Source organism: Apus apus, chromosome 2 (assembly GCF_020740795.1).
Source record: "Apus apus isolate bApuApu2 chromosome 2, bApuApu2.pri.cur, whole genome shotgun sequence".
Lineage (NCBI taxonomy): Eukaryota > Metazoa > Chordata > Aves > Apodiformes > Apodidae > Apus > Apus apus.
The window spans coordinates 145501424-145521395 of NC_067283.1; the positions used below are offsets into that span (position 1 = coordinate 145501424).

Genomic DNA, 19972 nt, shown 5'->3' on the forward strand with positions numbered 1-19972 from the left:
TTCCTGGCAAACTATCCAACACCTTTATTCCCAGTTTCATTGTCCATTTGTGATACAAAAGTCAAACGTCCACAAATAGTTCTTTAGAACAAAAACCTAAATGATTTACACATAAACAATTACATACAGCATTTATAATGTGCAGTACAAAACATAAACTGTTCAGATGAGGTACAAATTGCATATCATGCCAAGATTTTAACATGTTAATTACACAGACTAGTGCTGATGGTTACATTTTGTAGAGACAGTTGTAGGTACTGCCCTAAAGCACAGAAAAGAGACAGTTCTGAAAAGCTGTACTTCTCTCATCCTCAGGCCCCACCTCCCCATTTCAGTTTTGGGGGAAAGACTTGGTCCATCTCCATATTCATAGAACAGTTCTGAACTCATCAAAAATGAAGCTAGGCACATGTGCTTCAACAACCTGAAGGAAACAGGAAGGCACAGTTAGGTATTTTCTGCATTTTTCATTCCTATCCTCTGTTCGTCCATTGAGAAGCACATCTAATCTGTAAGTCCAGCACACACCAGCACCCAGGCCTTAGGATGTGCTTCCAGGTGTGTTCCTGGTGCCCAAAGGAGGGAAGGAATCACCCTGTCAGGCAGGTAAGGCAGGCCCCAAGCTGTGAGGGAGCTGCCCTGACTGCAAATACTGTGTAAGATGGGAGAAGGCTGATGCCCTCTGCTGTTCCTCCATACAGCACCAGGCTGAAGGGGAAGCTGGCACAGATACCAGCTACACCAGCTGCAAGACTGGCCCTGGGACCTCCCACTGCATTGCATGGAGGGCTGGGAAGAAGAGAAACTGGAAAAATCTCTTTCTTGAAGTCATGACTATTAGCTGGGATTAACTCAGGACTCACTGAAGTACAGCCTACACCAAATAGGATAATGACTTATTTTCAATACCACATAAAAATACTATCTTGTCTTCAAATGCAGTTAAGTTGTATTTAACCCTAAAATAAGGTCTCTCTACAACCCCAAACTTTCAGAAATTTCCTTGCATGGGAAATAAGGAAGTTGCCAGGGAAGCCATGTTTTGGCAGGAAAGCAAGGGAGTCAAGGACTGGAGGTGGTGTTTCACCAAAATTTAGCCTTGCTAATTAGCGGTATTCTAAATGAAGGGAAAAAAGCTAAGTTTTTAATACTTAATTCTGCAACATCTCAGAACTTTTGTTTTATATCTTCCCTTCTCAAAAGCCCCCAGCAACACACACACACTCTCTGAAGATTAAATGGAGCAGACTCTTAAATCCATTCAAAGTTGAAATCCTTTTTATTTTTTTATTTATCCCCTCTGTTTTCTAGAAAATAGATTTTCTGTAAGGATACTATGACTAGTGTAAGAACAGTTCCACAAAGTATGCAAGCAATACAACTTGTAGTTTGCACAGGGAAAGGAATTCATTGTGAGCCATTCCTATCAGGTGACAGATTTCTCATCTGCACTTCCTCTTGGCAGTCTTTTACAGAAGATCTGAAAAGGGCCAATATTGCTTTCTGGACAAGTTTAGCAAGTCAGTTATTTTGGATATTCATTTACAGATGATGCCATGTTTCAGAGTAGATACATGTGATCAAGCTGCTAGGACTTAACTCCAACATAAACCAAGATTTAGCTCCTCTGAACAGGACTCCTGCTCAGTGCTACATAAGGGAGACATGGAATTCTTTCTTACCTTTCTTGGTAACTTCGTGTAGCGAATGTAATCTTCCAGGAACATGAGGGCACCCACAACATCAGCAGGCATTTCTGGTATCTTCTGGCTAAAATTAAAACCATCATGAAGATCAGAAAATGCCAGCCTTCAAATAACTGTTTCCACTAGGTACCATAAAATTCCATTACAAAAAGAAATAGTATTTTAATCTTCTGTTTAGTGAAATATATTGTTACTATGTCATATACTCTGCTTGAAAAACATACTGAAAAAGCAGTGATAATACTAATGAAGCCCTCTTCACACAGGTGATACTTGGGGGAAAAAGTACAACACAGATACCTTGTGCACTGCTCCATCGTGGAACGAATAAACTGACCAATCAGAGCCAGAAATTGTTCTGTGTATCTTGAGTGAAACTGTTTCAACAGGGTAAGGAGTCCCAGAACTAAAGGGAGCCAGTCAATTTGATCAGCTGGCCTCTTGCACACCACTCCTGCACAGAAGAGTAAAACCCAAGCCAACATGTTTATAAACCAAAACATAAATCTTTATAGCAGAGGCAAACTTATCTAATACAATCTCATGAGGTTTCTTGCTCTGCTCAGACATAAAGATTAAAAGCTAATGTAACAACTGTATTTCTTCCATAGTAAATGGCTTAATGATGACAACAAAGGCACAGGAGGGAATGAGAAAATCCTAACTTTGGATTCTGTTTACTATTTCACTGTATTTGGTTTCAATATTATAAAAAACCTGCCTGGACATGATGGACTGAAGTCAGAAACAGTATTTTCTATGCAGATAATTCTACTATCTTCTCTACAGATATTTGCACACAGGTTTTCATTAGGTTTAGACAAACAACAACTTATATAATACCTAAATTTCTGTTGTACTGAAGTTTCGGAAACTGGGAGATGAGGAATAGGAAGTTGACAGTGGGAAAATATGGCAAACGTTTTGTAGTTATGTAGATCTGAAGGGAAAAAGAAAATAGGAACACAGTTCTTCCATATATCAATTTTTCTCAGTTCATAATCAATAAAATAGAAAAAGCAAAGTGTACCAGGCATTGGAATGTAAGCCTGACCTTATTTAATGGATTGTGAATGCCAGCTGCTTCCAGATAAGCTGTGATTTCATACAAAAGAGTGTTGTCTTCTTTAGGATAAGGTAGTGATGGGTTCTGATAATGTGCTTCAATGTCAGCCAGTATTGCTCTAAATGGAAAAGAAATTCATTATATTAAATATTTGTTAAAACTATCCCAAAATAAACCTTACACAGTGCCACACATCACATTAATTTTAAAACTTCAAAGATACAAAACCTGTAAATGGTTACAAGAAAAAGTAAACCACCTTTTCTGGACTATGTTTTTATTTGTTTCAAAACCATCACCACACAGTTTCACAGTTTCTATCCAAATATGACCTCAAATCCAAGGATAACCAAATGAAGTAGGTAGCTGCATTGTCCATTTGCATGTTCTTACATATTACTTGTCAAGTTATTGATTTTTATTGTTTTTGTTGGGTTAAAATTCAAATAGTCATCATCAAAAGCCTAAATACAATCAGACTCCTTGTTTTGCTATAGTTTACAGAATTGTCATGGTTGGAAAGGACCTCTGAGACCACTGAGTCCAACCATCAACACAAAAGACACCCAAACAAACACAAGCAGCCACACACACTCCACCAAAAAACACCCACAAAACCCCCCAGACAGATCAGTTTTACATCACAGTGATAGATGCAGATCTTCTTACTTATTGAGGTTTTCCAGAGCAGCAGCCAAGTGCTTGGAGTCAAACCTGCAGGAATAATTCAGCTCGTTGGTAATCTGTCGTCTTAGAATCTGCATCTGACCAACCTGTTGAAACAAACCAGTGAAAAAAGGGTAGGGTGTTATACTGAAGGAAGAGTAAAGTCAAACTAAGGAAAAACTTAATGAGTAACAATTTATAGCGAAATTACAGAATCACAGCATGTTAGGGGTTGGAAGGGACCTCCAAAGATCATTGAGTCCAACCCCCCTGCCAGAGCAGGACCACCTAGGGCAGGTCACATAGAAGTGCATCCAGGTGGTTCCTGAAAGTCTCCAGAGAAGGAGACTCCACAACCTCTCTGGGAAGGCTGTTCCAGTGCTCTGTCACCCTCACAGTAAAGTTCCTCCCCACATTGAGGTGTAAATAGATTACACAGTCCTCATTTCACCTAACAGCCTTTGTAGGGCTGCCCAAAGCAGCGACATACACAATGGTTGGAGCTACTTCCTCATTTTGGTAACTGAGCCCCATTTCACTGCCTCCAGTCAGAGCTGATAGACCCCAGCTCTGCAGGGCAGTCAAGGGAGAGAAGCGGTCACAGCTCTCAAGATTTATACACAGCTCATGGCAGCAAATACAGGCAGTGTGAAAGAGGCAATAAAAAGGTAGCAGACATAAAATCCCAGTTATTGCTTGTTTTTCACAGGTAAGTAAAAATATTTATACCCTTTTCCCCACCCCTCCCTAGACCTCGGGGTCAGTGATGGCATGGATAAAAGACACTTGTTGCAGTCAGCCTTCCTCTTCCTTCCCTGACCTTTTTTCTTCAGTAACATAAACATTCACAACCTTCTGAAAAACAGGTCCCAAAATGTCATTACAAGAGACAGGTTAATGGGATAGCTTGTTTAAATTCTCAGACTGTCTGCTGTGTGAACAAGGCAAGCTCAGGAAATGCTACTGCTCCAAACTTTGGCCTTAGTTGCATTATGTTCACAAGGCACGGTGGGAAGTCTTAGAGGTCCAGATCCTGAGCACTAGCTCAGCCTTCCCAGATCTGATCTCTAGGGCCAGACTCCGTTTTGCCAAACTATTACATATGAATCTCAGCACTGAGCACTCTGTGGAGTGTGAGCTGTCCAAAGCTCTGGAGCCCTCACAAATCCAATGCTTCATTTCCGATGATACAGAATTCCAGGTCAACAGAACACAACATTGCAAAACAAGCATATTAAAGTACATAACCAAACAGCCTAGAGTGAATTCTGCATATCACTACGTCATGTAAGCCTACCTTCATTATGGAATCTAAATATGCTGTCCAGATCTTCTGAGTTTTTGCAATTGCTGCGGAATAAACCTTGTTTGAATTTGCTGAGGAAAGAAGAAGGGTGAGGCATTAAAAAAAGAACAAGAAAAATAAATACAAGTGTACAAAGACAATGGCTTTGTTCCAGTAAGCACTCACCTATAATTCCTTTGAGAGGACTGACAGCATTCATAAGTGCTTTTAAGGTATCCTGTACTGTCCTGTCACGCATAATATTTTTCTGAAACATACTGAGGAAATTCTGAATAAAAGAAAGAAGTAAGTAAGTAAAATTCTCACACATGTACTCTATGCTTAATGTTGGTGCTACAATAGCCATATTTTTTAACAGCAGGGAAAGAATATTTCCACAGATGAAGAGCTGAGGAATTCTGTAGTTACACTTTGTGCTTTTCTGCATGCTAATCAGTGTTAGGACACTGAGAAGATGGAGCTGGAATGGGTTGCCCAAGGAGGCTGTTGATGCCCCATCCCTGGAGGTTTTTAAGGCCAGGTTGGATGAGGTTTCGTGCAACCTGGTCTAGTGGAAGGGTTCCCTGCTCATGGCAGGGGGGTTGGAACTTGATCTTTAAGGTCCCTTCCAACCTTAATGATTCTAGATTACCCTCATCAATACATAACAATCACTGTAGACAACCATTAATTCAGTTTTGAGGAAGAACTGTCTTCATCAATCCTTACTGGACTGGATTCTTCTCAGAAAAAAACAAAACCAAAACCAACAACAAAAAAACAACTAACTTGCTTTCACATGAAGTATTAGGGAAAAAGTTATTACACAGAACTGAGATCTTATTATCTTATCTTATTATATCATGGTAGATCCAAACCATATATTTCTTTGTGGATCTCTAGACACAAAAACAGCAGTTGACCTGAGATCAGACTTTTGAGTATACACAAAGAGTACACTTAATGTAATGCATGACCCTGTGTTAAACATTTACCCAAGAGCACCACTTATTCAGAATAACAACTTTCATAATGATACCTGTAACTGGCATTCTCACCCTTGGGTTTCAACATATGTTTTTTGAATGCTTCTCATTGCAATTTACCATTTCAAAAATGAACCATTTTTTATTCCACTAGAAGTTATTAAACAAAAAAAGGACTGTGAACTTGAGAAACTGATGTTGAAAAATTACCTGCAGCTCCTTTACGATCATGAAACACAGCAACCTGTCTAAACCATTGAGACCAAAGGTACCTAAAGTATCTTGGATCTCTGAGAAGAGACGACTGTTTGTTACTTCCTGATGAGTTTTCACATCATACCAGGTGTTCATTTGGTCAATGTAACATGTGATCCTGATGAAAAATTAAACAAACAACTACTTCAGAATAAGCTGCAGAGAGTTCCTGTGATAATCTGAGTAATGAGTTATCTTATTCAGGAAGAGACCAGAAAGACTAAGTATCTCAGGTGATGTTCAGTTATCCCTCCCTCCACAAGGATTTTGTCACCCTTCCCTGGCTTCTCTCTTCATTTGTGTAACACACTATTTTCCTTCTTAGACTAAAATCACAACTTTCCTAGACTAGTACTTAAAACGTACAGGATGGATTTGATAAATTTGGTTTTAGATAAAGATGGTGATATGATAGCTAAGGAAAAACTATTTGTTATCTATTTTTGTATGTATATGCTTGTATATGGTGGAAGTGGACCAGTCCAATGCATGATGCTGTCGTACAGCTGGTGACACAGAATACGTACTTTGGGTCTGTGATCCTCAGGATTTCTCTACAAAGCCGACCAATAAATGTTACAGATTCATCCACAGGTGTGAATTTTGGTATAGGAATATGAGTGGACTGATACATGCTTTGCCAGTCTTGAATCTGAAAAATAAGTTGCAATTTGTGGTGTTACCATTGCACGTTTTTAATTCGCTTAGAAATTTTATTCCTTAGTTTTAACTTAAAAGTAGTGCACTGTATAACAGTATTATAAATTCCATACAGCAGAACACTACAAAACATAATAAAGCAAAGAGGAGAATGAGTCTTATGTCCAAGAGCAAGCAGGAGATAAGGGCAGAGGCTGAGAGAACTACCTACAGTCCTGCTGCGAATTCCATCTGCTCCTTTCTGCAGTAAGACCAGCCACCATCTTGTGAGCTGAATTTAAGATCACACACCACTTGTGAAACATCACAAAGATCTGGTAACTACTGCAGTATTTCAAAGCCTGCATTCTCATGGCTAACAACAGATTCACAGAGGACTACTGTTGTGATTCAGTAGTTACTTTCCATCTTCTTTAAGCAAGAGAGGACGGATACTGTTCATTAGCAAGAGATACTAAAATATTCTGGGTTTGGAGTACTTTGCTATTCTGTAGAACTAACACAGTGGGGATGCTGAAACCATTCCAGAAGAGCTTGAAGTCACCACAGTATGAACTGTGCACAGTGGGGTAGATACATTCTATCATTCACAAGCTTTAATGTCCAAATATAAAGACATTTATCAACTTTTCACTCATTTTTGATTAGCACCTTTGTTCTTAAGAAGTTATTGCACTCCTGTTCCACATTGTAGTTAATAATACGAGACACTTCCTCTTGCCAAATTTTTAAACCATATATGTTGACATAATCCTGGATATATTCAAATGATCGATGGAACCCATCCATCGTAGCTGCCATGTCCTTCAGTTTGGGCATCAGTTCACTTGGCTAGAGATGGGGGAAAACAAAACAAAACAAAGATAAAACCAAAACTAGCAGATACAATTCAATGAAAATGTGTAAGGCTTCTAAATACCTTTCCCTTTACTACAGGCAGAACTGAAAAACACTAAGAAATTTATCAAAGATTGTTTGATATCTTAAGTAATTCTTCTTCCTAGAGTATTTATTCCTCCTGCTTTTAATGTTTATTTTAGGCTTTATTGGTACTATTGATTGATCTGGAGGATTAATGCATCTGGGCAGGATCCAAACAAGAAGTCACACTCCTTATTCTGTAACTGCCCTTCTATGTCTACCTGGCTTATACATGTCATATGTTGTGATCATTTCTGCCAGACAATGACATATCTGGAAACTCAGAATTGATAGGACACTTGGCGAGAGAATAAAGGCATGTTTTAAAATCTTATGTATTCTATGTATTCTTAACAGTTTATAAACTCCTTTTAACATCAAATAAGGCTTCCAAACTTACTTCTAGCTCAAAAAGTGTGAAATTTTTCAATAAAGAATCAGTAGAAAAGTATTATTTTCTAGAGGGTAGCCTAATAAGAGGTTGCAGCAAAAGCAAGATATATAAAAAAATAACATCAAATCAAGCTGTTACACACCTTGGCTCTAGGATTAAAGATGAGTCCCCTGTGAAGTGCCAGAGCTACCCGTTTTACCAGCTCCTTCCTTATTCCATCCTCTAGTAACTGTTTTGGATCCACCTAAGTAGAAGAACCAATTTCTTAAAGTCAGAAGGTATTAAAAAAATATAATGGACTTGGTTTGTAACAAGAAAGGTACTAAGCACTTAGGATGTAAGAGAAAAACAGTGCCAACAGCTGCACTTTCCTACCACTGCTTGTCCAAATAATAAATATTTAAATACATCCACCAGATACAAAGGAATCATTTAAGTTGAATGGCAATGATTTGTAGATCCAATGCTGTACAATTATAAACAGCCAGAATGTATTAAGAAGTGTGTATTTCTTCAAAAATGCTTGCTCCTGAAGTTCTGAAAGAGGTATCAATGTAGGAAGAGGTCTCTGCCAATGGAAGAAAAGCTCTTTAGAAAAGCTTGCAGTCAATTTTTCAGTAGAAATAAGTCATAACAAAAGTGTCAATTTAGGCTGATGAATCTATGTACAATGAGATCTGTGGGTTCTCAACAACCTTAAATAATACAGTTCTTATCTGAATGCCAAGTTAGGCATCACTGTCGGAAAATTTGTATGCAAACTTCCTTTTTCTTCTCTTTTCCTCAAGGTCTTGCTTAGTGTGCTGAAGTAACTTTGCTAAGGTTTGCTATGAGACTTTTTCCTACTGGAATAATAGAACCTTACCTTGATGATACCAACTAAAGTGGTTTTCATCATGAGGATGCCTTCAGTGAAGATTGAAATTGCATGGGTTAGCTTGGCAACCTTTAATAGAGAAAATAAAATATATTAAAGTGATTCAATACCTTTACATAATTGCTCTAAAAAGAAATACATTTTCCAGTGATAGATTCCGGTTTTAGATTAAAGTAATTTGCACTGATATCCTTTCAATTTTAAAGCTTCTTCTAGACTTATAGTACAATAATGATCTTTCTTTTAATTAGATCAATGTAGCTGTATTACCAGTAGGAAAGAACAGATACTCAGTGGCTTTACAGAAATTATGTGAGGAAAGGCCTCGCCAGCTGTATTGTGTGTTCAAAACATCATGAACAAAATCTAAGTCAGTATTTTGAGCAGATTAGGGACAAAGCTCGAAGCAGTTATTCCATAATCAAGCCTGCTGCCAACTATGAGTCCATTTCAATACTTCCACTCATGCAGTACAGTAGCACATTCACTTGAATTATTAGTTTAACATCCTTATGGTCAGAATTCAGACAAGACAGTCTTCACCTTTCAGACAATCACAACAGAGAACAGAGACAACACTGTTCAGACTTAGAATTCCACATAAATCAAAAGAGAAAAACTTCTTTGATCGATATATAGTTTTCCCTCTACCTCCTCAAAATAAAATAGCTATTACTGAATATTGCCTCCTCATTCATTCCTACCCCTGCACAAAATTAACAGACTTTACAAAGTAAATGAGGGAGTCTAAACCTAGTGTTCAGGTCTGAACATCTGCTTTATCAGAGACCACAGCTTGTGTTTGTATAAAACACCTAACAAACCAGCACTTTGGCAAAAACTGTCAGAAAAAGCTGGCATCTTAAATGATAAATGGTGAGCTAAAAGATATATTCTTTGAGGGAAAAAGTTACTGGCCTACTCAGGCTTTGTTAATAGTTTTTTTTTACAGAATCATTAAGGTTGGAAATGACCTTCAAGATCATCAAGTCCAACCATCAGCCTTACACACCCCTAACCACTAAACCATCTCCTCAAACATCACATCCACCTGTTTTTTGAACACCTCCAGAGATGGTGCCTCCACCACCTTTCTGGGCAGCCTGTTCCAATGCCTCACCACTCTTTCTGGGAAGAAATTTTTCCTCATATCCAACCTGAACCTCCCCTGGCACAGCTTGACCCCATTTCCTCTTGTCCTATTGCTGGTCACCAGGGAGAAGAGGTCAACACCCACCTGACTGCAACCTCCTCTCAGGTAGTTTTAGAGAGCAATGAGGTCTCCCCTCAGCCTTCTCTTCTCCAGGCTGAACAGCCCCAGCTGCCTCAGCCTCTCCTCATAAGACCTGTTCTCCAGACCCCTGATCAGCCTAGTTGCCCTTCTCTGCACCTCACCTGATTCCTCATCTTCCTTTATTGAAAATAAAAACAAATTATGTTTATGCTTGCTCACTCTTCCAGACTGATAACAATGCAGGAAAAAACCCACAGCCAAAAAGCAATTGATAATAGCAGCTTTATCTGATCAAATCAATGTGCCTCTGTTCTGCCTTCATATTTGAGGGCAGCAAAAAGCTTAACCCTCCTGGATTGTTCGGTCTTGGACCTTCTCCCAGAACAAGCATTCCAAATGTGGAGAGCTTCATTTCAGACTCGGCTTTTGAGGGTTTTTTCCCCTTCTATCTAAATAAATCCAAAAATCCTTGCCCTAATTTATAAATATACTTAATTTTCCTCTCTTTCTACAAGATCAAAAGTTTAAACTTTTACAAACAGAAGAGGAAGAGTTACTCATGTATCCTCATGAAACCTAAGGAACACTCACAATAACACTAGTAAATTTTAATTCTTACTCAGTCACCAAATCCAATTTCACTGTTAAAAAAGTGTAACTCTGTGGAGCAGCACCTATTTCAATTTAGGCTGAAGTTGGCTGCCTACAGGGTATGTTTTTTCATAATTCCCTATTTTAACTGCACCTCGTATCGTGGTCCCAGCTGAGCATAATCTCTTATCTTGTCCTTATCAAGGCGAGTAGGCACTTCAATAATATCATGAGTCTGAAGCTTTATAATTTTGAGAAGAGATGTAAACATGCTTTCTGGAATTATCTGTAGAACCTTTGTAAACGAGAGGAGAAACAATATACAATCAGTATATTCATATTAAAAACAATGAGCCTTCAATTAAGGAAAAGCAATTAGAGAACAAGACAACCTCTCTTCCAATGCCTACCTTTCTAACATAGGAAACCAGTTCACCAGAATAATACTGTGATACACTGAGAAGATCAGGACTGTTTGCTTGATTGATGCGGAGAAGTGGCAGGTCAAGAGCAGAAGCAAGCTAGAAATAAAGTTAACATCTTTAACTTCACATGACTGTTTTTCTAATAGAAATTTCATGCTTGGAACTCTCTTACTCAGGCTCTTAACCTACAACTCAAACCACTATATTCTTCCTGAAGAGCAGTGCTACAACACAAGGTTTGCCAACAGAAAAAAAAGAAATTGCTAAAAGTCAAAAAAGTCAACAGTTTATAATGTCACAACCCCCATGTTAATTTTTTTAAAAAAATCCTACTAGTATTGTGTAATGTTTTTCTTGTAATTTTACAAGCCCCTCCATGCTATCCATAATCTTTGTAACTCCTTCAGCCTCCACGGATACACACGCAGAGGATCCCATCTATGCACCAATGTACTGTACAAATAACTAATGAGCAGAGACTGGATGATGAGGCTTACTTGCCAAACAGCAGCAATAAGCCTGGCTTGGATAACAAACATGCATAACTTGGTTTTATTTTCTTTAATGGAGTTAATTTAATACAGTGTAAAAAATCCAGATACAGAAAATTTCGGTTAAAGGAAGTTTTGACTCTTTGGAGACTCTGCAGCCTCAAGGTTTATTTAGCAAATGCTCTGGTTGACCTGCAGCGCTCAAGGCCATTCACTGTTGTCCATACTTACCTTTAGAAAAGTGGCTCTGAGTTTGGTTACCATAGATGGACTGACTCTTATGCTTTCCTGCATAATGGATGTAAAGCTGGGATAAGAAGCAAACAAAACAAATCAGCTTCTTCCTCTGAAATTCTTATTTTCAACTCTTAAATCATATGTCACTAACACCATTGTAATCTAGAAATGGCACAGGAGATCATTAAAGAACTTCACTAAAGGACAATTTTGATCTGAAGAGGTATGGGCTAGAAAAAATGGGTAGGTGGGGCAAAATAAGAGGGCATCAGAAGAGTGTTAATGACCAAGGTAATGAAGCATCAGCCCAGCAAAAACACACCAGGGAAAAAGGGTTCTCTAGCTTTCTTTTCCTTGTTTGTTTTTTTGGTTGAAACAGGAACTCCAGCAATTGGGAGAACACTTAACTAGATTAAAGGCTAACAAGAGAAGCTTAACAAAATTGTCATAGATAGAATAGAATAGCCACTAAAAAGCTACAGCATCACTTCACCTGCAGCTAACAACACACCAAGGATGGCTGTTGATACTTATTCAAGTTGATGAGAGTTACATACACTCAACAACTCATAGAACAAGGCTCCACGACTATTTTTAAATTGGGAAGTTTATAGTATTAGTAATATTTATGCATGTTATTAGTCATAAGTATCACAAATTATGAGTGACTTAGAAGAAAAAGCTCCTGCTAAGATACCTGTCAATTAATTGCCAAGCATAAGAAAGATCACCAACTATCTGCATGGTGATCAAGACTTCTTCTTTAATGTTGATAGTTCGGATCATGTGATGGAGAAATTTGCGGGTGTCAGCCAGAAACTGGCAAACTTGCAGGTTAGATTCCAGCTGGTGAAACTCTTGGACCTGTTTTTAAAAAACAAACACACCAACCCCATAAACAACACCTTTTTTTTTTTTTTTTTTCCAATTTCATCTTTAAGTACAGCAATTGAAATAGAATCAGTATACTAATGCATTCTTCAGGATGTTATTACAGTAAGACACAATAAATCCTGGCTTAGAGTGTGTTAAATAATAAATTTCCCAAAGTTACTCGAGGAGATGTAGTGTGTAACACCAGACTGAGTATTCTTTTATACCATGGAAGTAGAAGAAATGTACACATAACAAACATATTTTTATTTTGCCTTTCAAATTAACCTCTCTAGCTTAAAATTAATTTATTTTTAGAATTTCTACTAAAATGAGCAATGTTTATTACTGATTTATTTATTTTTTTACAACCCTATTAATCCTCAGCTGCAGGTGGCATTATTTTTCATGGTATATCCCTTATTTCACAATCACAAGATCTCTAAACAAGTCCCACTGATTGTACATACAAAACTGCAAGGATGGACAGAACTAAACAATGTTTAAAATGCAGATCTGTGTTGTACCTCAGAAGTCACAGCACATGTATCAAATGTTATTTTTCAAAATGAAGAGATAATTTATCTCAAAATGTATTTGCCATACCTCTTCCAATGCCTGTATCAGCTGCACAGTTTTTCTGCCTGCTGCAGTGGAATCATCGTAATTTAGAGACATTATCTGCTTGGAGATTTCTCTGAACCAAGCTTGTAGATTTTCTGTGTAAGAACAAGAAAAATTCAATCAAATCTTTCCACGTATGAACAAAGAACTTGATACTCAAAACAAAACAAGAAAATATTCAATGCTGTGCATGCAAGAGTAAGATGAAGGTTTTTAAAATAATCTCCTATATTTCCAGTTGTTCAACATGTAGACTTGTAAAGATGTAAATAGAATCTTGGAATCACAGAATGGTTTGGGTTGGAAGGGACCTCAAAGGCCACCTAGATCCAATCCCCCTGCATGGGCAGGGACACCTCTCACTAGACCAGGTTGCTCAAAGCCCAATCCAACCTGGCCTTGAACACTTCCAAGGAGGGGGCATCCACAACTTTCCTAGGCAACCTGTGCCAGGGTCTGACCACCCTCATGGAAAAGAATTTCTTCCTATTATCAAATCTAGATCTACGCTCTTTCAGCTTGAAACTATTACCCCTCGTCCTATCACTTAAGTGCCCTTGTAAAAAGTCCCTCTCTCACTCTCCCATAGATCCAGGAAGTTTCCTGTATGCTCAGGTAAGTTTTCCATAAAACATTCAAAAAAACAAATACCAATACAAGTGTATTATAAAGTCTATACAAAGATGACAAAGCTCACTAAATAACCAATTTGTGTTTTATTAATGGGTTTACAATTGCTTTGGTGTTGCAGTTTCTTTCTTTCGCTACGAGTTTGCCGACATCAAAAAGATAAAGGGAAATATTTCAGTAAAGTAACTCTGCATTTAAATGGAAGCAAGTAAGAAAATTGCCTGTATTCTAAGTTCTGTTGTTTTGGACTGATCACAAATGCTGCCCTTACACTGACACTTCATGCAGTGTTCCTGATTAAAGAGAGTGATTTACATTCTTAGTCTTACACTGGTTCAAGAAAAAAAGATGTTTCAAAAAACGGAGCAATAAAGCAGGAAAGAAAAACAGATTGAACACTTCTAAATCCTAGAAGAACTAGGAGAACCAGCAAGAAACCACTCGGTACAGAACAGAAGTAAAAGAAGGTTTGAAAAAATGCTGATACAACAGAAATACAAATTACAACTGGGGAAAGAATTAGAGGAGAGGTTAAACCCTCCCCGTATTTAATGTGCATGATCTTTGTGCTCCTTTGTACATAAAACACAGTAACTGTACTCCATTATTCATGGAAAAGTGAAGTGGCATTAGGTAGTCTTATCTGCATATCTAAATTAAAAGGACATAAGTATTTTTCAAAATATAGCCATCTAAATATACAAACATGGCTTACCTATGGAATATTACCAGAAAACCCAAACAAGACAGTGCCTAAGAAACCTCTGTGGCAGCTGATGGATATGTAAATGTTTCTTACTGTCAGTATTAGTCTTGTGTACTTTCTTTTGCTACCAGCTTAGAAATAAAAAAAACAAAATTACTTTTCACCCCAGTTTAGTTTTTAATAATTACCATTTTTCTCCACTCTAGTAAGAGGTTTAACGCCGGAGAAGACGTCAGCAAGCTCAGTCATCCTTTCAGATCCCTCTTTTTTATAGTTCTCCCATTTTGTTTGTTTTTCTAACAGCATCTGCTTGAACATCTATTGGAAAATGAAGCATTTAGTTTACAAAACTGGCAAGAAGGCACACTACAATAGATGAAATAAAATACAGAAAACAGATAGAACTGACTTACAGTGATCACTACAGACTTCATGATCTTGCCAGAATATTAAATACAAAATTAAAAACATTAAGAAATACAACCAGTGTGATGGACATACAGTAATAGAATGTAAATTAATGTTAAAAACCATTAATGTTGATTTTTAGTCACTTATAAAAATATCCAGGCTTTTTTAGCTTAGAGATCCTAGAAGACACTGGTCTAATGTTGACTTACAGTTTGCATAGTCATCTCAGCCTATGAAACCAAATTCAAAAAAGCATGTATGTGAAGATAAGCAAAGTCTTATTATTCTGTCAGGATAGTACCAGAGCATTAATGTGGAATGTTTCAGAAATGGCAGAACTTCATGCAAAGGTGTAACAGTTCTCTTAGCAGCTTATCTTCGACATACATAGGCTCTCATCTCTGCTTAAAAGAAAGCCTGAAAAAGAGAAGTATGGCAGGATAATACCTTAAGCAGCTTCCTCAACAGATTTTATTATGCCTGGTATTAGGATCTTCATGTAAAAATTTGAGTAAATATTTTGGGTAAGTTGTTGCTTATTGAGAAAACTGCAAAAATCACTTCCAAGCAATAGCAGTTTGTAATTTTCTGTAGAAAACTCAAAATTAACAAATCAAAATAATCATTCTTTATGTAAGTGGACTGTGCAGTAAATGTATTCAAATAACTATTCAAATCCTCAGCTCTGTTCTGACACTCAGGGGAAAACCCTGAAGAATGGAGCAGCACATTACCTCTTTTAAAATGAATTCAAACTGAGCTGTATCCAGAAGAAGCCGGAAAAGGATCCTGGGATTGTACCTTGAATCTGTGAGAATCTGATCCTTTATCTGGCGGAGACGTTTGTTATTTGGATCACAAGCTGAAAATGGAAACAACATCTCTCCACTGTTATAGAATTTGGGCAACCTTTCCAGTCTTTACAGAGGTTTTTTTTACAGCTTGAAATCAAACCAAATTTGCTCTGATATCCAAGTCCCCAGTTGTTCTCCATTAACATGGGTCTCATCACACTTGTACAACCCTTCCTTAGAACAGGAAATACTTAAGGTTTCTGTGGTGCTTCAGCCTTCTGAGAACTCTTCTGCAAACTAAGTGTGAATTTAGTAACCCTGGCTGAGAAACCCAGTGATCAACATTTCTGAAACTATTACAGAAAGTACTCTGACATACCAAGAAGCCCCAAAGACAGTACAAGAACTCAACCAAGTCAGTGTTGAAATAGCTAAGTTTAGAGACTCAAACTCATGTCAGAGACATTGTTCAACACTTCCAGTTGAAAGTCAGTTCAACAGAATAAAATCCTTGGTGTTAAACTATTAATTACTAAGATCTTAAAAAGCTGACTACTGCTTTCCTTTTGGTGCCAACAAAAACTCTCAGAATGATGCTTTAAGTGAAAAGGCAGAAAAATATGAAGTTCCCAAACTTTTTCTGCAGATTATTATTCAACAGGATCATTATTTCTTACTACTTTTTGTATCCATGTCTAGCTTGCAAGAATTAAGGAAATGCACATGTGCCGTTTCAGCCAGAGTCTTTAGGAGACAGTTGGCAAAAGAACAGCTCAACAATCTATTGAAAACAGTCCATGAAACTCTGCTGGCTTCAACAGCAGCACATACTGAGCTTCTCTCAGGACGTAAAATGCAGCACCAGCACAGCAGGACTGAGAGCTCTGTAATGAAAGTCCAGAATGAAGCCTTACCTGTGTCTGCAGTGTGAAGCATCAGCCAGCGGATGGCGACATTGCAGTCTCGCAGGCAGTTCAGCAGCTTGGGGATGTTGTCCAGCACCAGCTCCTCCCTCAGACACCCCTCTTTGAGAAACTGGTGCACCTGAGTGTGCACTCGCTCACTGACTGCAGCGTACCTACTTGCCTTGGAACAGACAAAGCTTGTATCAACATCATCCTCGCACCAAATGGAACACATCATGTACAATGTGACTGTGGCTTCACAAGAACTTCAAGGGCATGCAGTTAAAAAAAAAAAAAATTGCTGAAAAACTTCACCATTAATAGCAGACAAGGTTAACACACAGCAGCTGCATGTCAAAGGGTGCAAGCTAAATTTTAAAGCAAAGAGCCTACACAGGAAGCATAATGTTCCAAAAGCAGACCTGTAAATGGCTTACATTTGCTTATGTGCTCTCTAGAAATCATTGCTAGAAAGTGATACTAATATTATATTGCCTAATGAGAAAGATAATCAACAAAAAATCTACTCCAGAATGGAAATACTTGTTATGAATTAGATATCAGCTCTACTTCACAAATTTCTTCCCTAAAGACTAAGGACAAATGCCTGCACATATGCCCTAAGTTTACTAGACAACATATAGCACCATTCTCCTAATTAGACACTTTCCTGAGCACTGTGGTCAGATTCTAAGGAGATACTTAGCTATCATTAATGCAGAAAAATGCCCGAATTACTATTGTGCTGCACACAAACAGATCATTATCACTCACTGCTTTTTATGTATGGAAAAAATTACTTCCCATAAAAAGAACTAACTGCATCACATCATGCAACCTTACATTATCATTCTTTTAAGTCAAATGCTTTTCCCAGGCTACCATTTCATTAATTAACTATTTTGGGAGGCCCCATTTAAAACAGGGAGTGCCACACTATCAGCATAAATGTGTAACTTCTAAAACTGTTATCTTTGAAAGACTAAGCAGTCAACTTAAGACATCCCAACACTGCACAACAGGGAGACGAGTGCTAACATCTATTGAAATGAGCCACAATCCTGAAACTCTTGACACTCTGAGAGGAATTGAAACAAGCAATGTTGTAAAGACAAGATTTTGAAACCCTGAAGTATTTTAAACACAAAATTATATACTCAAAGTTTTGTACTTGAAGACAATACAAATAATTGTATTCAAGAGGAAACCACCCATATATTATAGTACACTTGAAATGCCCACACAGCTTGAATCTTGCTAAAATTCTGGCTTATGTACCTGCTCTTTGATATTTGAAAGATCCAGCGTGTAGTTGAGGGCAGTTTTAGCAGCTTTGTAGGGTTCCCATGCTTCTGCTAGATTTACAGTGATTCCCATGTAAATACTAATAACCTAGGATTGAAAGCAGAAAAAGAGAATTTGCATTTTTATTAAGAAGACATATTTTTCTTTCGGCAATGAGCAGGAAGCATTATGTTGCAGATATGAAGACAAGGTAACCAAACTGTTTTGGTTGCTGTACTCTTTACTCCAACACCTTTGGAAATCAAGGAGTAAGAAGACCTTGAAATGAAAGGCACACAATGAATTAGAGGCTTAGTTCTGAAAACAAGTTCAGTTTCAGTCACTGTGAATGACCCTTGTCCTTTATTTTTTCCCTTCATGAACTTATGATTTTTTATTTCCATGATGCTATGCAGGAGACTGCCAAAAACAACTGGGGAAATTACTATGATACAGGAAAAAAATAATCTAAATCAATCCTACTCTAAGGATACCCAAAGGCTCAAACTGAAATGCAACACACCTTCTGTGGTGAACACAAACGGAAGAAAACTATGATTAATGTGATTTTTAAGGAGCAGAGGAATTAATTTCAGAACTCTACCCAAGTGTGAGTGTGATTACGAATAAACTATTGTGACCGAATTACAAGTTTTTCTAAGATACTAGATTAAAATTTAATCTTTGGGTTATTGACAGATTAAGGCTATATGGAGATGTTGCAGCATGAGCTTTGTCACACTATTGCTCAAGATTCCACCATCCAGGAGTGGTCACATCTAGGGGGACACTGTCAGCCTCTGAGCTCTTCTGGCAGCGTCAAAAGGAAACCAAGAAGGCAAATGGGTCTGGTGCAAGGAGGAGACCTCTCATATTGCAGAAGTGAAGCTCATTACTCCCTGCAGCTAATAGTTCCTTAAAAAACTACACTTCAACTTCTAACTATAATTTTAAACCAGCTTAAGAGTCGAGTATTCTGAACATGCAGCTAACTCATCCATACCTGGTAACAAGATAGGTGTTGTCTTAAAATATGTTTGCAGTATGAAGTCAAGTCAGTAAAAATGGTGGCATAAGCAAAAATTCACCATGTCAAGTTCTCATTTCTAAAAGAAGCTTGCAGTTTTCAGAAACTGATGAGTTTCTGTCAGAGAGCTATTACAGTTTCTTCCCTCCTTTATTCACTGTTCTGCTAACAGAAGAACGTAATTTGAAACTAACAGAGATACATGGCTTCTTTGTGAAGTCTGATTCCCACCGACCTAGGCTACCTGCAGACTCTACTGTTACATGCCAGCATATTTCATTAGCATTTTTTGTAGCCTAGGGTTTCAGGTTGAAAATCCTAAATCTCAGCACTGAGACACAGGAATTCCATTTTGATCACTACATCTGAAAAGGCCTGTGGAATTGCAGAGAGTGACAGGTTTTGCTTATAAGTTATTTGGACAATTGCATGGAATGAATCCTTAAACATGATTTTCAATAACATCAGTATGGGGGCTAGTGCTGAAAAACAAGACTGCAATTCAGAGCAGCCTGTACAAGCTGGTGGAATTTGCCAGCAGAAAACACAAGACATTTAATAATAATAAATACAAAGTCCTTCAGCTGGGACAAAAACAAACGCATGCAAAAGCACAATCTGGCAACTGACAGCCTAACAGTTCTGCAGAACAGGACCCAAGTGCCCTGGTGGACAAACGGTAGGTGAATCAGACACACAGCCTAATGACAACAAAGACTAAACTTAAACTAGGCTATGCAGCCACGTTGCAGCCAACAGACTGGGGGAAGTGGTAAGAGTAATACATCCAGATTTGGGCTCCTCAGTGTGTGAGAGACACGGACAAACTGGAATGAATCAGACTGAGGGCTACTAAGACACTTATGGGAGCCACTACATAAGCAGAGGCTACAGAAGCTGGGTTTGCCTCAGCTGGAGGAA

General features: G+C 38.0%; 1 protein-coding gene across 3 annotated transcripts in view; it reads right to left on the reverse strand.

The window, feature by feature from the left end:
- Positions 1-19972, reverse strand: part of WASHC5 (WASH complex subunit 5) — a 28730-nt gene continuing 8758 nt past the window's right edge. For 2 of the 3 annotated variants that reach the window (XM_051611094.1, XM_051611093.1), the window contains exons 8-29: positions 18019-18132; positions 16750-16921; positions 15776-15903; positions 14819-14948; positions 13277-13389; positions 12495-12661; positions 11792-11867; positions 11055-11165; positions 10799-10939; positions 8808-8888; positions 8085-8186; positions 7279-7458; positions 6495-6619; positions 5923-6085; positions 4913-5015; positions 4739-4818; positions 3445-3548; positions 2764-2893; positions 2553-2649; positions 2010-2163; positions 1686-1773; positions 1-427 (exon numbers count right to left, since the gene is read on the reverse strand). In XM_051611094.1, the coding sequence (XP_051467054.1) occupies positions 371-427; positions 1686-1773; positions 2010-2163; positions 2553-2649; positions 2764-2893; positions 3445-3548; positions 4739-4818; positions 4913-5015; positions 5923-6085; positions 6495-6619; positions 7279-7458; positions 8085-8186; positions 8808-8888; positions 10799-10939; positions 11055-11165; positions 11792-11867; positions 12495-12661; positions 13277-13389; positions 14819-14948; positions 15776-15903; positions 16750-16921; positions 18019-18132 (2616 nt within the window). In that variant the 3' untranslated portion in view covers positions 1-370. Of the gene's footprint in view, positions 428-1685; positions 1774-2009; positions 2164-2552; positions 2650-2763; positions 2894-3444; positions 3549-4738; positions 4819-4912; positions 5016-5922; positions 6086-6494; positions 6620-7278; positions 7459-8084; positions 8187-8807; positions 8889-10798; positions 10940-11054; positions 11166-11791; positions 11868-12494; positions 12662-13276; positions 13390-14818; positions 14949-15775; positions 15904-16749; positions 16922-18018; positions 18133-19972 lie in introns of those variants that run through there. The other variant, XM_051611095.1, reaches the window with a different exon arrangement.